This window comes from Zonotrichia albicollis, chromosome 2 (genome assembly GCF_047830755.1).
Source record: "Zonotrichia albicollis isolate bZonAlb1 chromosome 2, bZonAlb1.hap1, whole genome shotgun sequence".
NCBI classification, from domain to species: Eukaryota; Metazoa; Chordata; class Aves; order Passeriformes; family Passerellidae; genus Zonotrichia; species Zonotrichia albicollis.
This window is the reverse complement of record NC_133820.1, coordinates 5,879,054-5,895,566: the sequence shown is the minus strand read 5'-3', so window position 1 is coordinate 5,895,566 and position 16,513 is coordinate 5,879,054. Positions and strand designations below refer to the sequence as shown.

General features: G+C 40.0%; 1 protein-coding gene across 1 annotated transcript; it reads right to left on the bottom strand.

Moving 5' to 3' along the window:
* Positions 1–983: 983 nt before the first annotated feature.
* Positions 984–13,955, bottom strand: POU1F1 (POU class 1 homeobox 1). Its single transcript, XM_074532526.1, is given in 8 exon segments — positions 984–3,559; positions 4,760–4,820; positions 5,405–5,569; positions 7,636–7,875; positions 9,089–9,105; positions 9,566–9,683; positions 10,589–10,738; positions 13,291–13,955. Coding segments are annotated over 8 exon segments (1,107 nt in total). The 5' UTR covers positions 13,433–13,955; the 3' UTR covers positions 984–3,345.
* Between the last annotated feature and the right edge of the window lie 2,558 nt (positions 13,956–16,513).

Genomic DNA, 16,513 nt, shown 5'->3' with positions numbered 1-16,513 from the left:
TTTGATTTAATATTCAGTAAAGACTCGTTCAAGTTCGCATTCCCTTGTCTGGAACCTCATGCCCAAGTACTGCTCTGTGGTATTGAAAGAGAAATCATAATATAAACACAAGGATAAAATGTTAGTGATTTTTTGTAGTTTGGTTGAACACCAAGGCTTGTGTCCTTTCTGAATGAGGTGTGAAGTTGATTTTTAATAACTGTCAAAATTTGATAATGAGTTTTTTTCTCTGGGTTTTTGAGGAACAGGAAGAAAAGTATTGCTTTTTTGGTGCCATTATAACTGCTGAACTAGAGCTGGTGTCAGTATCAATCCTGTGGTTTGTTACAAGTTACCTTTTCAATCCTGCAGCTCTAATTTTGTAAAAATCTTTGGATAGCAGAGTGGGAAGTGCTGTATGTTTGCAGGCTTGTTATGTGTCTGCAGTTATGGTCAGTATGTTGGATCAGGCTAAAAAAATTGCACGCCGTGCTTAGATAGAAATTCCTTTTAAATCACATTAAAAGTGATTAAAAAAACCCAGTGAAACCACTCAATCCTTACCCTCCTTTATCCTTACTAACACCTAAATAGGAGCTGGATCTGAGTCTCCATCTGGGAGCAATGACACAGTTGTGCCCACACCTATAAATGGCTCTGCCCAGAACCTTATTCCTCAAGTGCCCAGAAGCAATTCCCAGGGCAGCAATGAGAACACAATGAGCATCAATGATGCTTCCTCCCTTAACAGTCTTCCAATCTCTGTTTCAAAAATAAGGTACATCCAGAGCCCTGTGCAAGTTCTTCACACACCAGCTCTAAGTGGCTTGCTCAGCTGAGAACTCCTACATACAAAGGAACTTCTGGCACCCATGTTTTTTTCCACTGATATTTTTTCCCCAAGCATGTTAAAAAACACCACTTTGTTTTGTTTAAACCTTCTTTCCATCTTCCTCTATTTACTCCCTAGCTCTTATATTATGTACAACCTGCCTCCATCAGCTTTTTAGTACAGTCCATAGCTGAGCAGACTCTGTTGCTAAGATGCAACAGATCACATTGATAAACTAACTCTAAGTATTAGTTTTGAGAACAATTTTGGATCATAAATGATCACTACTTGTCTAAGCACTATAATAAAAGCATTCAATGCTCACACATTACATCTAGAAGAGAGTAACTTAAGTTATTCACCTTACCTTTGCTCAGCAGCTTGGCCTGTGCTTGGTCAGTTTTGTCCCTCACACGAGGGCATCACAGTTCTTCAGGGACAGCTAAACCTAAGATTTAAACAGTGTGGTAACACCTTGTTTTGCCCTCTAGTGTGGTTTTAACACACTAAAGTTACGATGGGAAAAGAAATGCAAGGAAAAAACACACAAATATCTCAAAAACAGCACAGCTTGGCTGAATGGCCAACTAAACTGCAAGTTCATAGAGCTGCTCCTTGAAAATCCTGCCTTATATGCAGGTTGGGTCCTCCCCCCACCCTAATCAAGAGTAATTGGTGGTAATTAAGTTCTTCCTAGAGGAAAAAAAATGAATTGCCACTTTCTGTAAGTAAAGCACCAGCTGCAGCCATTGAAATTGATTTCATCCAGCTTTTCTTCTTTAAATAATTCTAATTTATTTGTATTTCTGTGGCAGCAGGTAGGTGGGTTTAAATGGTGGTTGCTTCTCCCAGTTGGCTTTTTGTCATTTCTTTGCAAGACAATTTTGTTATGTGTCACCTTTAGTTTTATTTTATCCTGTTGCTGCAATTAGCTGTCACTTGTGAGACTTTTTGAGGGGCAAGAGACCACCATGTTACTGTGAGGCTGCTCTGGAACTATCTGTGAGAGCATTCTAAAATACATCTCAGCATGACACACAGCTAAAAAAGAGTAAAGTGTTACCAAAACAGAGATACAAACCATTGCCTGGAGTGCCAAAAGTAAAGGAATACTTTATTGGATGAGGAGGCTGGGAAGTACAGGCTGATAGCATTTCTAGGAAACCTTTTATAATTAAGAAAATAATTTAGAATATAAATAAAGTTCTATATATACCAGATAGTGATTTCAACACACAACATTTGACCACATCACATGAAAGACACACCAATGCATGCCACCACCTTTGCTGAGTGCTGATCCTCTCAGCTGAACTTTTTTTGTGAAGTTCATGACCTGCTGGTAACCTGTGGTGGATAAAAGTATGCACCTTGGTCTCTGCTATAGCAATGAGCTATGCTAGTGATGAAAGCAGCCTGAAGGGAGTACACAGCCACAGTTTGTCCCCTTTGAGTTATTAAATTGAAGTTTTCTTCTCAGTTAAGGGCTTAGAGTGGTGCATTCATCCATAAAAATGTGGATTTTTAGAAATCCAGGAGCCTGATTTCCATTGGTGAATATGCTTACGGTCACTGTAATAAGTATCAGAGATAATTTAATGTGCACTGGAGAGTGAGCACTTAACTTGTACACGCTGCTTCTAAGTGGTCTTGAACATTAAACTCCTCTGGCTTTCTGTGGGCCTATTATAGAGACATTTTCTAAATCATCAGGTTTGTTTTATGGAAAAATAAAATGCATCTGGCCAGGACTACTTGCGTGTACTCACTTAATTTCAGTCCTGGGAAAACAGTCAAAATACTTATATGGTAATGGGCTAATTCCCATAACAATGAGCAGGGCTGATGAGATGGCTGGATAATCTATCCCTGGTGAGTACTACAGTCATTAATTCAGTTTTCTCAGTGCCTCCCTGATAGGTGGAGCTCTGGCACTGGTTTTTTTTTCCCCTCGATTATCTCGAGGCAGGAGGATGACAAATAAGGGATTATTTTCAATTAGTGGGGTGTAATAGAGAGGGAATGTGCAGTGCAATAAATTGTTATTTTGTGTACTTTTTCAGCTTAACACACCACCTCTGGTGTAAGTATGTCCACACATGGTTTTAATCAGAAGAAAGTACAATGCAGAGAAAGACCAATGTAATAAAACCCTTTTCCTTCCCCTCAGGCCACAAAGTCCTGAGGTCAGATAAACTGTACTCCTGTGTTTATAGCTAAGCCTACCCAAAACAAACTTAGAGGCACATAACAAATTAGCAAGAATTACCTTTGATAACCAGCATTATCCAAGCCACTTCTGCTTTACAAATGTTGGGCTGAGACACAGCATGCAGTAGGAGCAGTGTGACACCTCTGTCCTGGTGAGCTCACAGTGCCTTAATTAATGGCAGCAAAATCCTTCCCATGCTACAGCTGCTGGTAGCATGTAGAAGGAATGAGGGGTTTACTGATTTTCCTCTTTTTTAACAACACAGCATTTACAATATTTACAAAAAGCAAACCAGAAATCCACATGTGTACGTGGAAAAGCTTCACCGGCATTCGTGGTGCTCCTTGATAATAGAACTGAAGGCATTCTGGTGTAAACTGGTCTTCACTCTTTTTTCTCTTTGTCTTCTATTGCAAAACCAAACTCTCACGACTTCCTTCTCAAGACTGAGCCCCTCAGCCATCCTCATGATTTCCTGAGAAGATGGTTTACTTTGTTCTCCAAAGTGCCTCTCCAGGGCTTCCTTGGCAGCAATGCTGGAAACAGGGGGAAAATTTCACCTTTAAAAACTTTTCTGTACATTCAGGCTTTCACCATTAGTTCAAGAGAAAGATCAAGTAAAAACACTGAAGGCAGTGACTTGGTTTGTTTAATCTTTCTTCACATAAAGGGAACCCAAAGCATTAAAAATATTCTGTAGCTCTCTGCTGACACAAGCAGAGTGACATCGTACAGAATTTTGGCAAGGGGTGATTAAAAGGCAAAAATGGCATCAAGCTCAGTGCAATTTCAGTGTTAATTATAAAATATTCGTGCTTCTTGGTATTATCTAGGAGACACAGCTACTAACTAGTTATGAGTGGGGTCAAAGGAATTAGAACAAGCCTGACCACCCTTCTGCCCCAGCAAATGCACATCAGTGGTGTTACCTGGTTGTATCAAATCATTTGGGTTTACAGAGAGGAAGAGCTTCATCACTTAGATTTGGGACACACTGTGTGTTTAGCATCTCACTAATTATAGAGACAGCACTACAGTATTCCTAGAAATCACAGAGATTATGGCCAGCTGTTTTAGCCACCATCACATTCTCCAAATGTCTGCCCTCATCTGTTCCTCAGTCAGCAGTGATCAAAAGTGAGTGGTTCACTAAACAGAACAATTTAATACTGTTATTTTTTTCTTATTTCCAGATAGAATTTGCTTCCAATTTCTGTTAAATACTCTGAAAAACTACATATGTGACATGCTTGTGTGCCACTGGGAGGCATCCAGAAGTTTCAGCAGTAGCTGTAATTTCTTTGGACACGAGAGGGCACTTCATGCATTATTCTGGAAGTGAGGTGCAGGTATTTGCTGCAGAAATACAGCATCTGTTCCAGTTCTAGTTAGTTCATCTCTTGGTCTTTCGCTTATGGGTCTTCTACATTCTACATTTATAGTTTTTCAATATTTAATGTTTAACAAAACTGGCAGAAGTATAGAAACATCATTACTTTTGACTAACAACTTCACAGGTTTTGAGCAAAGTATGAAATATAATACTTTCAAATTAATTGGAGCTCTGGAGGGTTATGCTGTTTTTTTTCACTAGAATATTTCCAAGTATTGCAACTTTTAGAAGCCCAGGATGTAGATATTCATTAATAGAAAAGAGCACTTCAATTTTGACAGAAGAAAAAGAAGCATCTTAGCCAAAATTGTTTCTTACCTGTAATAACCTAAATATTTATTACCTTATGGTGGTTCTGCGCTTCCTCTTCCGTTCATTCACCCCAACTTTTTCATTGTACAAAGCTGTATTAAAAAAAGAAGAAGCAGCCAAACAACAAAAGCTGGCAGTTACATTCCACAGGACTGGAAAACAAAAAATAGTCACTTTCTTTGAGGGAAGAAGAAAGCACAAGAGAAAGTGCTGCTGAATAAGAGGAGCATCACACGCAGGATCCTTCCATTGTTAGGATGGCTGGTCATTGTTTTACCTCCAATCATAAATGGTTATAGGCAGAAATTATTAGGAGCAAATGGCCTTTGCTTGTGGAAAAATCCCTGTACACTGCTAAATGGGCTGTCCTGCAGATCCTACTCTGGCTCTCTACAGGACTGGAACTGGTTTTCTGGGATGGGACTGGAAGAAATTTCTTCCAGCAGCCCAAGAGATATTTCTGCTATTCTGTTTCAGTTTTCCTTGCATTTCAGTTTTCCCCTCCATGCTCATCCAAAAAAAAAAGGTAACTATACTTTAACACAAGCACACTTCAGCATTTAAAGCTGGTAAAACAAAATCTTTAGTCCGCAGAATACACATAATAGCCCTAAAATATTTACATGGGATTCTTCTTGAAGTGCAAATCAATATTTAGAGGGTTTCAGCTCCCTACCTCCCACTTGTTCTGCTTCCTCCAGCCACTTGGACAGGATGGATTTCAGTTTGCAGGCGTTCTTGAAGCTCAGCTGCAAGTTCTCAAAGCGGCAAATCGTCGTCTGGCTGAACTCGGAGCCGTGCACAGCAGCCAGGGCCTCTCCAACGTTGGTTTGGGTATAACCTGCCAGAAACAAAGAGGAAAAAGCAGCTTGGAAGTTTTCTAGAGGGCTTACTTTCCTTGAGATGCTCAGCCCATTGCTGCTGGCCCTCATGGTCAGTGTGTGCTGCAGTGCCTGCAGGCTGAGCGTCCGCAGAGGTCTCTGTGGCCAGCTGAGCTCACTGAGAGCCTCTCGCTGTCCTGGTGGTTCCTGTGCAGTGTGACACTGATTTAGTGGAGTTTCACATTCCAGGTTAGGGATTTGAGAAGGTTACAAACACACCATGACTTTCTGTAGATGGTGCAAGAGCAATAATCCCTAGAGGCACTGCTGGTATCCTGTTATTTGTTGAAACATCCAAGCTGAAGTCATCAGAGAGATGCTGCAGTTTCCTTGCAGACTCTGACTTTGCACCAACAGCTCCCTGCTCATTTCTCAGAATGTGGATCTGCCGTGGCTGAGGGATTGGATCATCATCCTTCTTTTCTGCTCTGGTGCCAGGACAAGGCAGGATCTCTTTAGGCACTCAATGTCCCATGAGGCACCTTTTAACCTCCTTTTTTACTCCACTAACCCTGTGCCCCTCAGACTCACAACCTGTTTTGTCCTGTAAAGCTCAAACTCAGATTATTTTTCCTGTGCATATTGCATTTCTCCCATTCTACAGGCTCCATGTAATTTGCTTGCACCAAAGAAAGTTTTGTTGCCTCAAAAATTCCAGATGAAGATGCAGTGATTGACTATGTGTGGCCTGGCAAACACTTCCCATTGCTGTGGCTGACATCAAATAAAGGATATACAGGAAAATTGGCCAGTTTGCTATGTATTTTAAACCCTAACTTCTTTTATTTCTGTTTAAACTGCAAATGGAACATACTGGCTTTCTAGCTGTTGAGATAGTGCACACATAGCCCATATAACCTTATCATTTTATATAATTATTATTTTATATAACCTTATACATTTTTTAGTTTTATAAAATAAAAGGATTGCTTATAATTCTGATGCAATAAGTGATAATGTCAAGAACAACAGGGCAAAGCCCACCTTTGTCCTCAGCAGATATTCCACAGCAACAAAGATATCAATTGCTTTCCAACAGTGTCATGGCACAAAAAAATAAACCAGGAAGAGAAGCTTCCTGCTGGTGTGAAGGATTTCCCATGGATGTCACTCAGTGTATACTGAAATGACAGCAGACCATCAGATTAAACAGTCCATGGGGAAAAGAATGGGTATGGGAGGTTAGATGGTTATGAGGGTGAGAGGAATAGTGGATTTGTCTTTCCAAACGAGCTGTGGGTCTGCTGGTAGATAAAACTAGCACTGGGAGATAAAAGAAACAATGGGAAGGATTTCACTGATTGATGAATGGAAAAAGATATTTGCTTTTACAAATAAACTTTAGGTTTGCTGATAAACGAAATTAGACATTGAAAGATGAAAGAAGCAATGGAGAAGAAAAACCCCTAAATTCCATGAGTATTAAAAATTAAAAGGGAGGGTTATACATTAGAGGGAAATCTTCAGTGTCAGGTGTATCAGGGATTCTGTACCTCTCAAGTACCTCAGTCAATGGGGAAAGAGAGAAAGGAAATGTGGCTGGGAAATTGGGATAAAAAGGAGGCTGCATCTTCCAAAAATTTGAGAGATGCCAGGGGAATGCCCCATGGCCTCTCCCTTTATTGAAATAAAGTAAAAGGACTCCTCTGTCTCCTTTTTGGACATAAACCTCTGGTGTTTGTGGATTAATTTCCCTGACAAGGGCTATCTGCCCTAAGTTACAGATAATTTGGAGCTGTGCAAAATATTGCACCTGGCACGGAATAGAATTTATTGAACATAAAAAAATTTCTCTGCATTTAACACAAATAATTTAAGGGCAGGAAAGTTTAAAGTCCCTTTCTGCAAACTAAAAGTTGATGTTCGTTAATTCCACAGAAGTCTTCTAGGAATGGAGGAGGTTTTTCAGGGCAAGGCAGGATTGGAGTTATGATGAGACAACAGCAGAGGCCAGACCATAAAACAGAAACAACTGTGCTTTCACTGGACTCTTCCAGCCTTTTGTTCGTGGACATGAAGCACATACCCAGCTTGATTCTCCGCAGCTTGAACTCGTTGGCGAATTTCTCCAGCTCCCTGATCTCGGGGGAGTCCATGTCCACGGGCTCCTCGGCGGGCTTGCTCTTCCTGCGGAACTCCTGCTTGAACTCCGCGGGCTCCTCGGTGAGCAGGGGCTGGGGCAGGGCCGCGAAGCCGTGGCCCAGGGCACAGGAGCTGGCTCCCAGCGCGTGCTCCGGGAACTTGTACAGGCAGGGCGTCAGGCCACCTGGGAACGCAGAGAGAGAGCTCACAGCACTGCTTCGCTGCTGCTGCACTGGAAAACCTCCCCTCATCACCTCCTCATCCCTGACAGCAATTTTAATTATATATTACACATTGGAGAATCCAGGAGTTAGAGTTTCCTAGGATGTGTTTTCTCCTTTTGTCCCAGCACATGGAAACCTATCAACAGCCCCTTTCACCAGCCATCCTATTGTTAGCATTCAGAAACACATAATCATTATATGGTGGGTGTCAGGAATACAAACCCAAATCTGATTCCAACATGGGTCCAGGACGAACACGTTTTTATATTCGATCGTTATATAACTTTCATGTTAATTATTAAACTTCTATTGTTCTATTGTATACATAGATTTCATCCAAGCATAGGCTCCTCATGGTCCTCCTCAAACTTCTAACATAGTTTCTCATGATTCTTCTTACGATTAAACAATAATTATATTTAATTACTAGACAATCATCACATCTAACAATTATATCATTTATCATATACTGCTTACGCAGGTGCAATTTCACATGATCTGGCAAACACAAAGCCTAACATTTTCAGAGTCTATTTTTAACATTTTTCCAGGGCCCCACTAAGTCTAGCTTCTTTCTAATTTGCCGACTTTTATGATTTTAAAACCTTTTACTATCACTTAGCAAACTGAAGCACTTAAATAAGAGGCAAATGGTCTACACTTACACAAATAAAAATCCATGCTCTAAGCTGAACTTGAGTGGCACAACAAGAGTGATGGATCTGTCATTTTGAGTCACTTAAAATTTGCCAGTCTCTATTTTCTGGCACAAAGAATACTTCCATGTAGATGACATTTGATGCTCAGACAAGATACAATCTTGGCTTAGCATGGAAGTCTATCAACAGCCCCTTTCACCAGCCACAGCCATCCTATCACTTAGCAAACTGTGAAGCACTTAAATAAGAGGCAAATGGTCAAAACTTACGCAAATAAAAATCCATGCTCTAAGCTGGAATTAAGGGGCACAACAAGATCAATGGATATGTGCCATTTTGAGCCACTTAAAATTTGCCAGTCTCTATTTTCTGGCACAAAGAATACTTCCATGTACATGCCATTTGATGCTCAGACAAGATACACTCTTGGCTTAGCTGCAGCACAGAATTTCTTTGAGGAAAGTACACAGGTAAGAGCTCAAAGGGAAAAAAACCACCAACAAAAAAACCCTACAACTCATTCAGAATGATCTTTGAAAAAGAAATTGCTCCAGGATAAACCAGAACTATTTTACACCACCTTTTGTTCCCAAATGTCAGACTTAACAAGGAGTTAAGAATGAGGGCTGATTTTTCCCTAGATATTGTACATAGAGATAAAAAGTCTCTGACCTGAGGGAGGCATGGGGGGAATTATTGGAGAAATAGTAACACTCCTCAGTGTATCTGGAGCAGCCACTAAATTCCAGGTTCTCAGGTCATCTTTCCCAATTTTCTAAACTACACAAAACTGTGTAGAAGAACTCAGAACTTCATTAACCTCCCACTGCTGCCTCCATTTATTAGAGCTAGGTTTTTCATTACTGCCCCAATTACTCCCATCAATGTTGGAGATTCTGACCCCATTGAACTATTTAATACACTCCACACAGGATAACCACAAAAAAAAAAATCTCAAAAAATAATGAAAAATGCTTTAAAAGAGGAGGACTTGCTTTGCAAGGTGCTGACACCATTTACCACATTGGGGTGAGGCATGCTGCAGGTCTGTAAGATACGAGTCTGGGAGAGACTTGCTGAGAGCATCTCTGGAGTTGCAGACTTGATGCCTAAGAAAATAAAGTAAGAAAAGAAGGTGAAAATAAGAAAAAAAAAAAAAAAAAGAAAGGAGAAGAATGAAAGGGTATTTCTTTTGACATTAAAGAAAACTAATTTCTGAGCAATATAATTTATTATTACTTATTAAATTTCCCCAGAGACTTGGACAATGCTAGGAATGTTTTCAAAGGCACAGAAATGCATGATGGAATACAAGAATTTGAAAATTTGCATGCCATGATGGAAGCCTATATTCTGCCCAACTCGGCAGACATTTATGCTGATTTACTCTAGCATTTCTTTAATTCTTAAATGAAATAAAATTCTGAGTTTGATTTTGGATTATTTCCAAGTCCTAGTTGTTTCCTGGGAGTTATATTAACTTGGTTCATGTAATTGTCTCATTGACTGCTACTTAAACTTGCATAGAGCAAAAGTGCCTCACTCTTTCTGAGCCTGGGACAGGGAAGAATAAGCAGGATGCATTCATGAGTTTAAAAATCTATGATCACATGGCTGATCTGTCTGCTGCATTCACCTATCCCTTCATTATGCCATAATTTTATTTTATAGCTTCAGCCAGGGCTGTATCAGTCCAGGTACTGGTCACACCCAGGTGTGCTGGGTATGTCACTTCTGGCCCTTCAAAAAGTGATAATCACCAGCAGAAGTGGCCAGAGGTGGGCAAAAAGAGCAGGACTTTCCCAGCCTTGTAGGGAGACATAAGATATGGAGTGATTTCACAAGAGATGCAGAGGTTTGGGAAGCTCTGGGCACTAATTTCCAAACCCTTTTTCTAGCACCTCAATCCAAATCCCATCTTCTTTAAACGATTGTCTTGGATTGATCCCTCTAAAGCACAACTGGCTCAGACCCACACTCTGACAGCTCACCCAGCTGAGGTTTGGCCCCTTACCTGCCATCACCCCGTAGGTGGAAGGTTGATTCCCATAGTGACAGGAGGGCACGGAGTAGTGCAGGCCTGGCCAAAGGTGTCCCAGCGTCGTCGCGGCAAAGCCAACGCACGAACACGCACGAGTTGGGAGCAAAGAGAAAACAGACGAGACTCCGTAAGAACTCAAGGTTCAAGGCACAGCCTTGAAGTGTGAGGCAGGCAGTGCCTTCTGTGCCTTCAGTTCCTCAGAGGCAGGACTAGGAACTGCCATGCTGTCCCTTGGTTTTGATATAACCTATGGGCATAACCCAGTTTGCACAAACTGATGAGCAGGGGAAGTATTGTACTCTTAAGGAGGAGACCTGTTCCTCTCCTCACTCAACTTCCCCACACTGATTCATTCAACCTCACACAAAAACTAATTCTAGGGTCCCAGGAACCCTATAATGCTTTCACTCTCAAGCAAACCCCACAGCAAACAAAGGCCTAGGTTTCCAAAGGCAGCAGTTTGGGACATCTGCTTTGATGCATCCAAAGATCACAACTTCTTCAGTGCCAAGCAACAAAAAGCATTTCAGAGTGCTTTGGTGAGATAGAGAAACAAGATGGTAAATTCTGGATTCTTCTGAAGTCGGGCCTAAATAAACATTTTCCATCACCAGCACCAACAAACACACTGTTAGTTTTATCTCTTGTGCTCTCACAGGGGTATTTTGGATCTATGCTCAGTAATAGCCAGTGCCTGAAGAATGAGACCATTTTTTGCTGAATGCAATATAGAGATATGGCTGTTTATCATGTATAAGTAGGAATAAAAATGCATGTACTGTCCCCTCTAACAACTACAATAAAACAGAATATTAAATATTAATGTTTATGAACATTCAGATATGTAAGACCACATTTTAAAGAACACATTCCTGTTGTTCAAAACAGTCTATTTAATTAGGGATTAGAATATTTGGGCTTTAGAACAGTAATCATAACAGTAAAGTGTGCCGTTTAAATATACTTGCGCAGATATAAAACCTACTAGGACAAACATGCTTATACTAATGCAGATGCAGTGAAAATAAAGACTTTGTTAATAACTGTAATGCATGTAGAGCAATTCAACTTTGCTGTTAAGATCTGATTTTTACTGATTGCATTTTCCACTATTTCATAATCCACATACTATAAATTTTATGCATGAACATACAATTTTTGACCTGCTAATCATGATTTAAAATTAAATAGTGAGGATGATGCTATTTAAATGAAATAATAGCAGTTACAGTGTTGAGGATACTGCAGAATATCAGCTGAATGACACAGCATAGTATTTGAACTGAAGTATTTTCATCTTTCTTGTGATGAAGAATTGTTACATCCATTTTTAAACTTTTGACATTTCAAATAAGTTGTTATTCAAAATTGCTTCACCATTATACTGTACACAAATTCTCCTCACGTGCGCTGAAAGTCGCACTTTTTATGACGGTTCCTTAACCTATGTATGAAATTTGTAAATCTTGACTCATTATAGTTACTACTCTCTGTTTCTGCTTTCCTAGGGTGGTTTTTTCGCAGGATCATCTTCTGGATGTGGTCAACAACCAATACTTCCATTGACTGCAGTGGTATTTGTCCTTGGGTGGCAGATACAAAATACCAAAACCTGAACCTGTGGCAGGTGAGCATCTGCTCTGGGCCAGCCCTCATCGTGTCCTTTCCATTACAAGTCAGGTGAATCTGGAAAATACTGCTGTCATACAGATACATAAATTTGACCTCATACAAGATTTAAATTCTCCTATTCCTTGCCACTATTGCTAACCTACAGCTGTATTGGGATATTTTGAGCCTTTTGCTTAATGTATAAGATGATCCTGTTTTCTCTTACCAATAATCAATTTTCACTACATACATGCTCTTTCTTTTCATTAAAATGCTTTATTACCAATGCTTTTCAGGAAAAATCTACTTTCTTGTTAAGACTCCAAATAAAATTCTAATATTAATGCAATTTCAAATAAATCAACTATTTCTTTTTCTTTCCCTGAAGGCTTTCTATCAACAATTCCTGTATTCCACAATCCCAACTCTGCAGTATTAACACTGCAAGAAAACTCTATTTGGCTCAGATATTTAGTGATTAAATAGTCCTAATATTTAAATGCATCTAATTGGATTGTATACACGAATATACAAGATTCAAAAATAATGACAAGATTTCTACTAACCATTTTGAACATCACACTTAAACCTTAGTGTTGATCCAGTTTGCAATATGCCTTGCAAAGCAATGTTTTTCCTTGTTTAAAACTCCCCCAAGCTATATTTACACTTGTGGCCTTTTAAATGTATTTCCTATTTAAGGCAATTTATAATATTTTAAATTATGGTTACATAATAAACAACCTTTCAATTATTTTAAATGACTGTTGTCGATGAAGACTGTAGTAATACCAAAAACAGTGTTTGAACCCGTTCTAAGTTGGCAGCATATTTGAGTCTAATCTTGTCCCAAACTTAAAGAAAATTACGTATTTAGCTAAAACACAAACATTTGTGCTTTTCCTGATCCACTCATATGCAGGGTTTTGTGAAATTGCTTCTACTTTGGCATAGCCCCAATCATACATAACACTGACACTGAACACTTTAAACACTGAGAACTCAATGAACTCCTCTATCACCCAAAAATTACAAATGAGAGCAAGAGTATTTTCAAAAAGTACCTGTAGACACAACATTGGTGGTGTGGTTGGAGACCTGCAGGCACTCTGCAGCGCTGTGGTGCATTATCAGAGGCAGGGAGGGAGAAGAGTCAGAATTCAAGGGCACAAAGGTGTCTGAGGAAGCAAATGCTTGGCAGCTCATACCCTCCCAGAGGCGAGAGAGCTGCCTGTCCCGTGTTCTACCAGAGCAGATCCTGCAGGATTGATGGCACCTCAAGCTCTGTTCCAGGATTTCACCTGGATATACACTCAGAGGAGGGCTCCAGAGCACAGGGAGGTCGTGTGCAGGTATTTATACCACTAGGAAATCCCTTTATCCATTTTAATGTTCTTTTCCCAGCAATATTGCTAGCCTGGTACAGAGCCTCCTTCCTTCCCACACAAACACAATACGTGTCCAATTAATGGAGGGGCGGGGGAAGAAGAGGGAAACCAGAGACATGATTTGACAGATATTTTCAATTAGGTCTTTTGTGGAGGACAATGACCAGAAAAAAAAATTAAAGTATCGTCTCCAAAGGCGGTGGCAACAGACAAGTGAGTTTAATACCAAGTAGGTTTCCACAGTTAACACCTGCCTCCAAAATCTCATCCAGGCAATTGTCTGCAAGGCAACCTGTCTGAGAGCTCAAGCAGAAGCCTGCAATAGTCAAGAACCTATAGCAAAATAATCTGAATTAACCTAATTCCCAGCAGTAGCACAGTGATCATTTGTCTTGACCTATACCAGTATAAATCAGAGATATGTAATATGAAGCAGCTGTAGCCAGAAGGAACTTTTTGAACAGATAGCTTTCCATAAGCATGATGTGCTCAATGTTTATCTAAATGTTTATCTAAGATGAGCTCTTGACAGAGTCCATGGTGTCCCTTAACACTAATTCACAGTTCCTCTGATTGGTTTATACTACTGCAGCATCTGAAGTCTTCTCCTCAAGATCATAAGGAAAATCAAGATCCTTAGTCAAAGAAGAAAAATGATTTTTTGACATGAAACTAGAATAATTTCGGAACACTAGAGAGCATACAGGTTACCCTAAAAATGATGAAAAATTCTGCAGTACACCATAGTCTCATATTCTATGTAGATGCAATAAAGGTGGGCTTGGTCTGGTTTTTGTTACCAAAGACGTTTGGTCATATTTTATATGAAGATGACAATATATTTTGGGTGTTTTGCATTCCAAACTGGGTTAAATGTCTGAACTAACATTTTGACTACAACTTCAGATACATGAGATGGGAGCAATCATACTTGTAATTGCACCATTTTTCATGTGTTACTGCAGAAAAGTGGCATTGCTTTGAGCGATTCTGCAGAATCCTTTAAGTGTGCTTTGGGAAAGGCTGTGTCTAAGATTGTGAAGAAATTCCAGAATCCCTGCATATTGCAAACTGCACGTGTCTTTAACAGCGGTTATCTACTGCTTAAGCAGGTACTTTCAGATTGCAAAATATACCAAAAAATCAAAATAATTGTTGCAATATTATGGAAGACACTGTCATTAAATGAACCCCATCTGCATTACTTTGGGGTGGCTCAGTGTATCCTAATGTCTGTGGATTCATATAAAAATTATTTTAGTTATTTTCCCCTCCTTTTCTCCCTCACCAAGAGGCATGATAAATCTAACAGCAGGTCCCCTCCACATACCAGAGTTTTGAAGCCACAGGAGAAAAAGAATAATTTTACATCCCTGTCTTTGACAATTTTTTTTCCTCAAATCCCAACAGGTGTCACTGTAGATAGTGATTCGGTAAACAGCAAATAGACAGTTTCACTGGAAACTCATGTCTAGATGCAAAGAAGATGCAGCCTGTCCCCAAGTACAGGATGGAGCTCATTCCAGATTTCCCTTTCCTGCCAGGTCAGGAGAAGCTTACCCAGCTTTGCCCAGGTGCTCAGGCTTTCCAGACCTGTGGAGTTCATGGATGCTGCTCACCCACAAAACCCAGAACTGATTTGGATTGGGAAAGTAAATTCAGTCAGGAGTGACAAGGCACTGAGCTTCCCTTCAGAGTGCAGTATAAAGGTGTTCTGTGACAGCATTCCAGACACCACCTCAAATGAGTATTTTCATGCCCATTATTGTGTTTTATAGTGCTGAATAATAAAACATTCTAATTTTGCATGTTTGTGCTATATCACCCACTTCTTGCTAATAACATCACCATTTCTCATTTTCATTATGACCAAGCTTCTTTAGTTGCATTCAGTTTCAAATGAAGGGTTTTTTGCATTATTTTTGAGGATCCGGGAAAGCTGGATTATTACCAATACTAGGTATTGGAAAAATTTCACATTCAGCAGAGCTCATTTCTGATACAAGTAGTACTTCTCATAAAGCTTTGTTACCAGCCTCCAAAGATACTGTGCTAAGGCTGCAGACTGCCTGACCCAAAGTTACCCTATATTCTGATTTCTTGGTCAGTTTTAAATCTCTGCTTCACAGCACACAGTTCAGCTGAAGGCTTCTGGCAGGAATTTCAGGCCACTGACTAAAGAGGTAATTGCTTCTCTACACTTACAAGTGCTCTCTGTTCAGAAGCTCAGAAAGCGAGTTTTCTGCCCTGAAACCCAGACCCCATTCTCCATTTGGATGGTGCTGGTAAATGTCACACAAGCCCATCTGCTTCCTGCTGAATCCTCAGTTAAACTGGCCTTCTGGGGGGCAATTACTTCTATAAGGATGATGGGGGGAAATGAAGATTTATTGGATAATTCTGAGCTTACCTTAATGTCTTTGCTTAGGTTGAACTCCAATCCTTATTCCATGTCAGTAGACTGATTCTTTGCCCCATAAATCTCTTCTGATTGAATCCCAAAATAATGAAGAAAGCCATCAAAACCCACTGAGGGTTTTTAACACAGCATGAAACTGTCTGTTTTAGAGGCAAAAAGATCCCTTCATGTGGTTTTCTTAGCTCAGAAATAGCATCCCAGTGTAAGATCTCAGGTCTGGAAAGGGAAACACCATCATTTTCCTCCACAAGAGCACAGCATTTCTGTTCCCAAGAGATCATTCCATGCTGGTCAACAACATGGATTTCCAGCCTCACCTTTGCCAAGAACCACAAAATTACAAAGAAAATCTGGCACAGTGCAAGTCTCGGCAGCATCTTTCATTCATTCATTCCTTTTCCCAGGTCTCCAAGCCCTTTTGTAGATAAATTGAAAACTATAGGGCTTGTACAAATAAAGAGCTTGCAGAGGTGGGAGTCT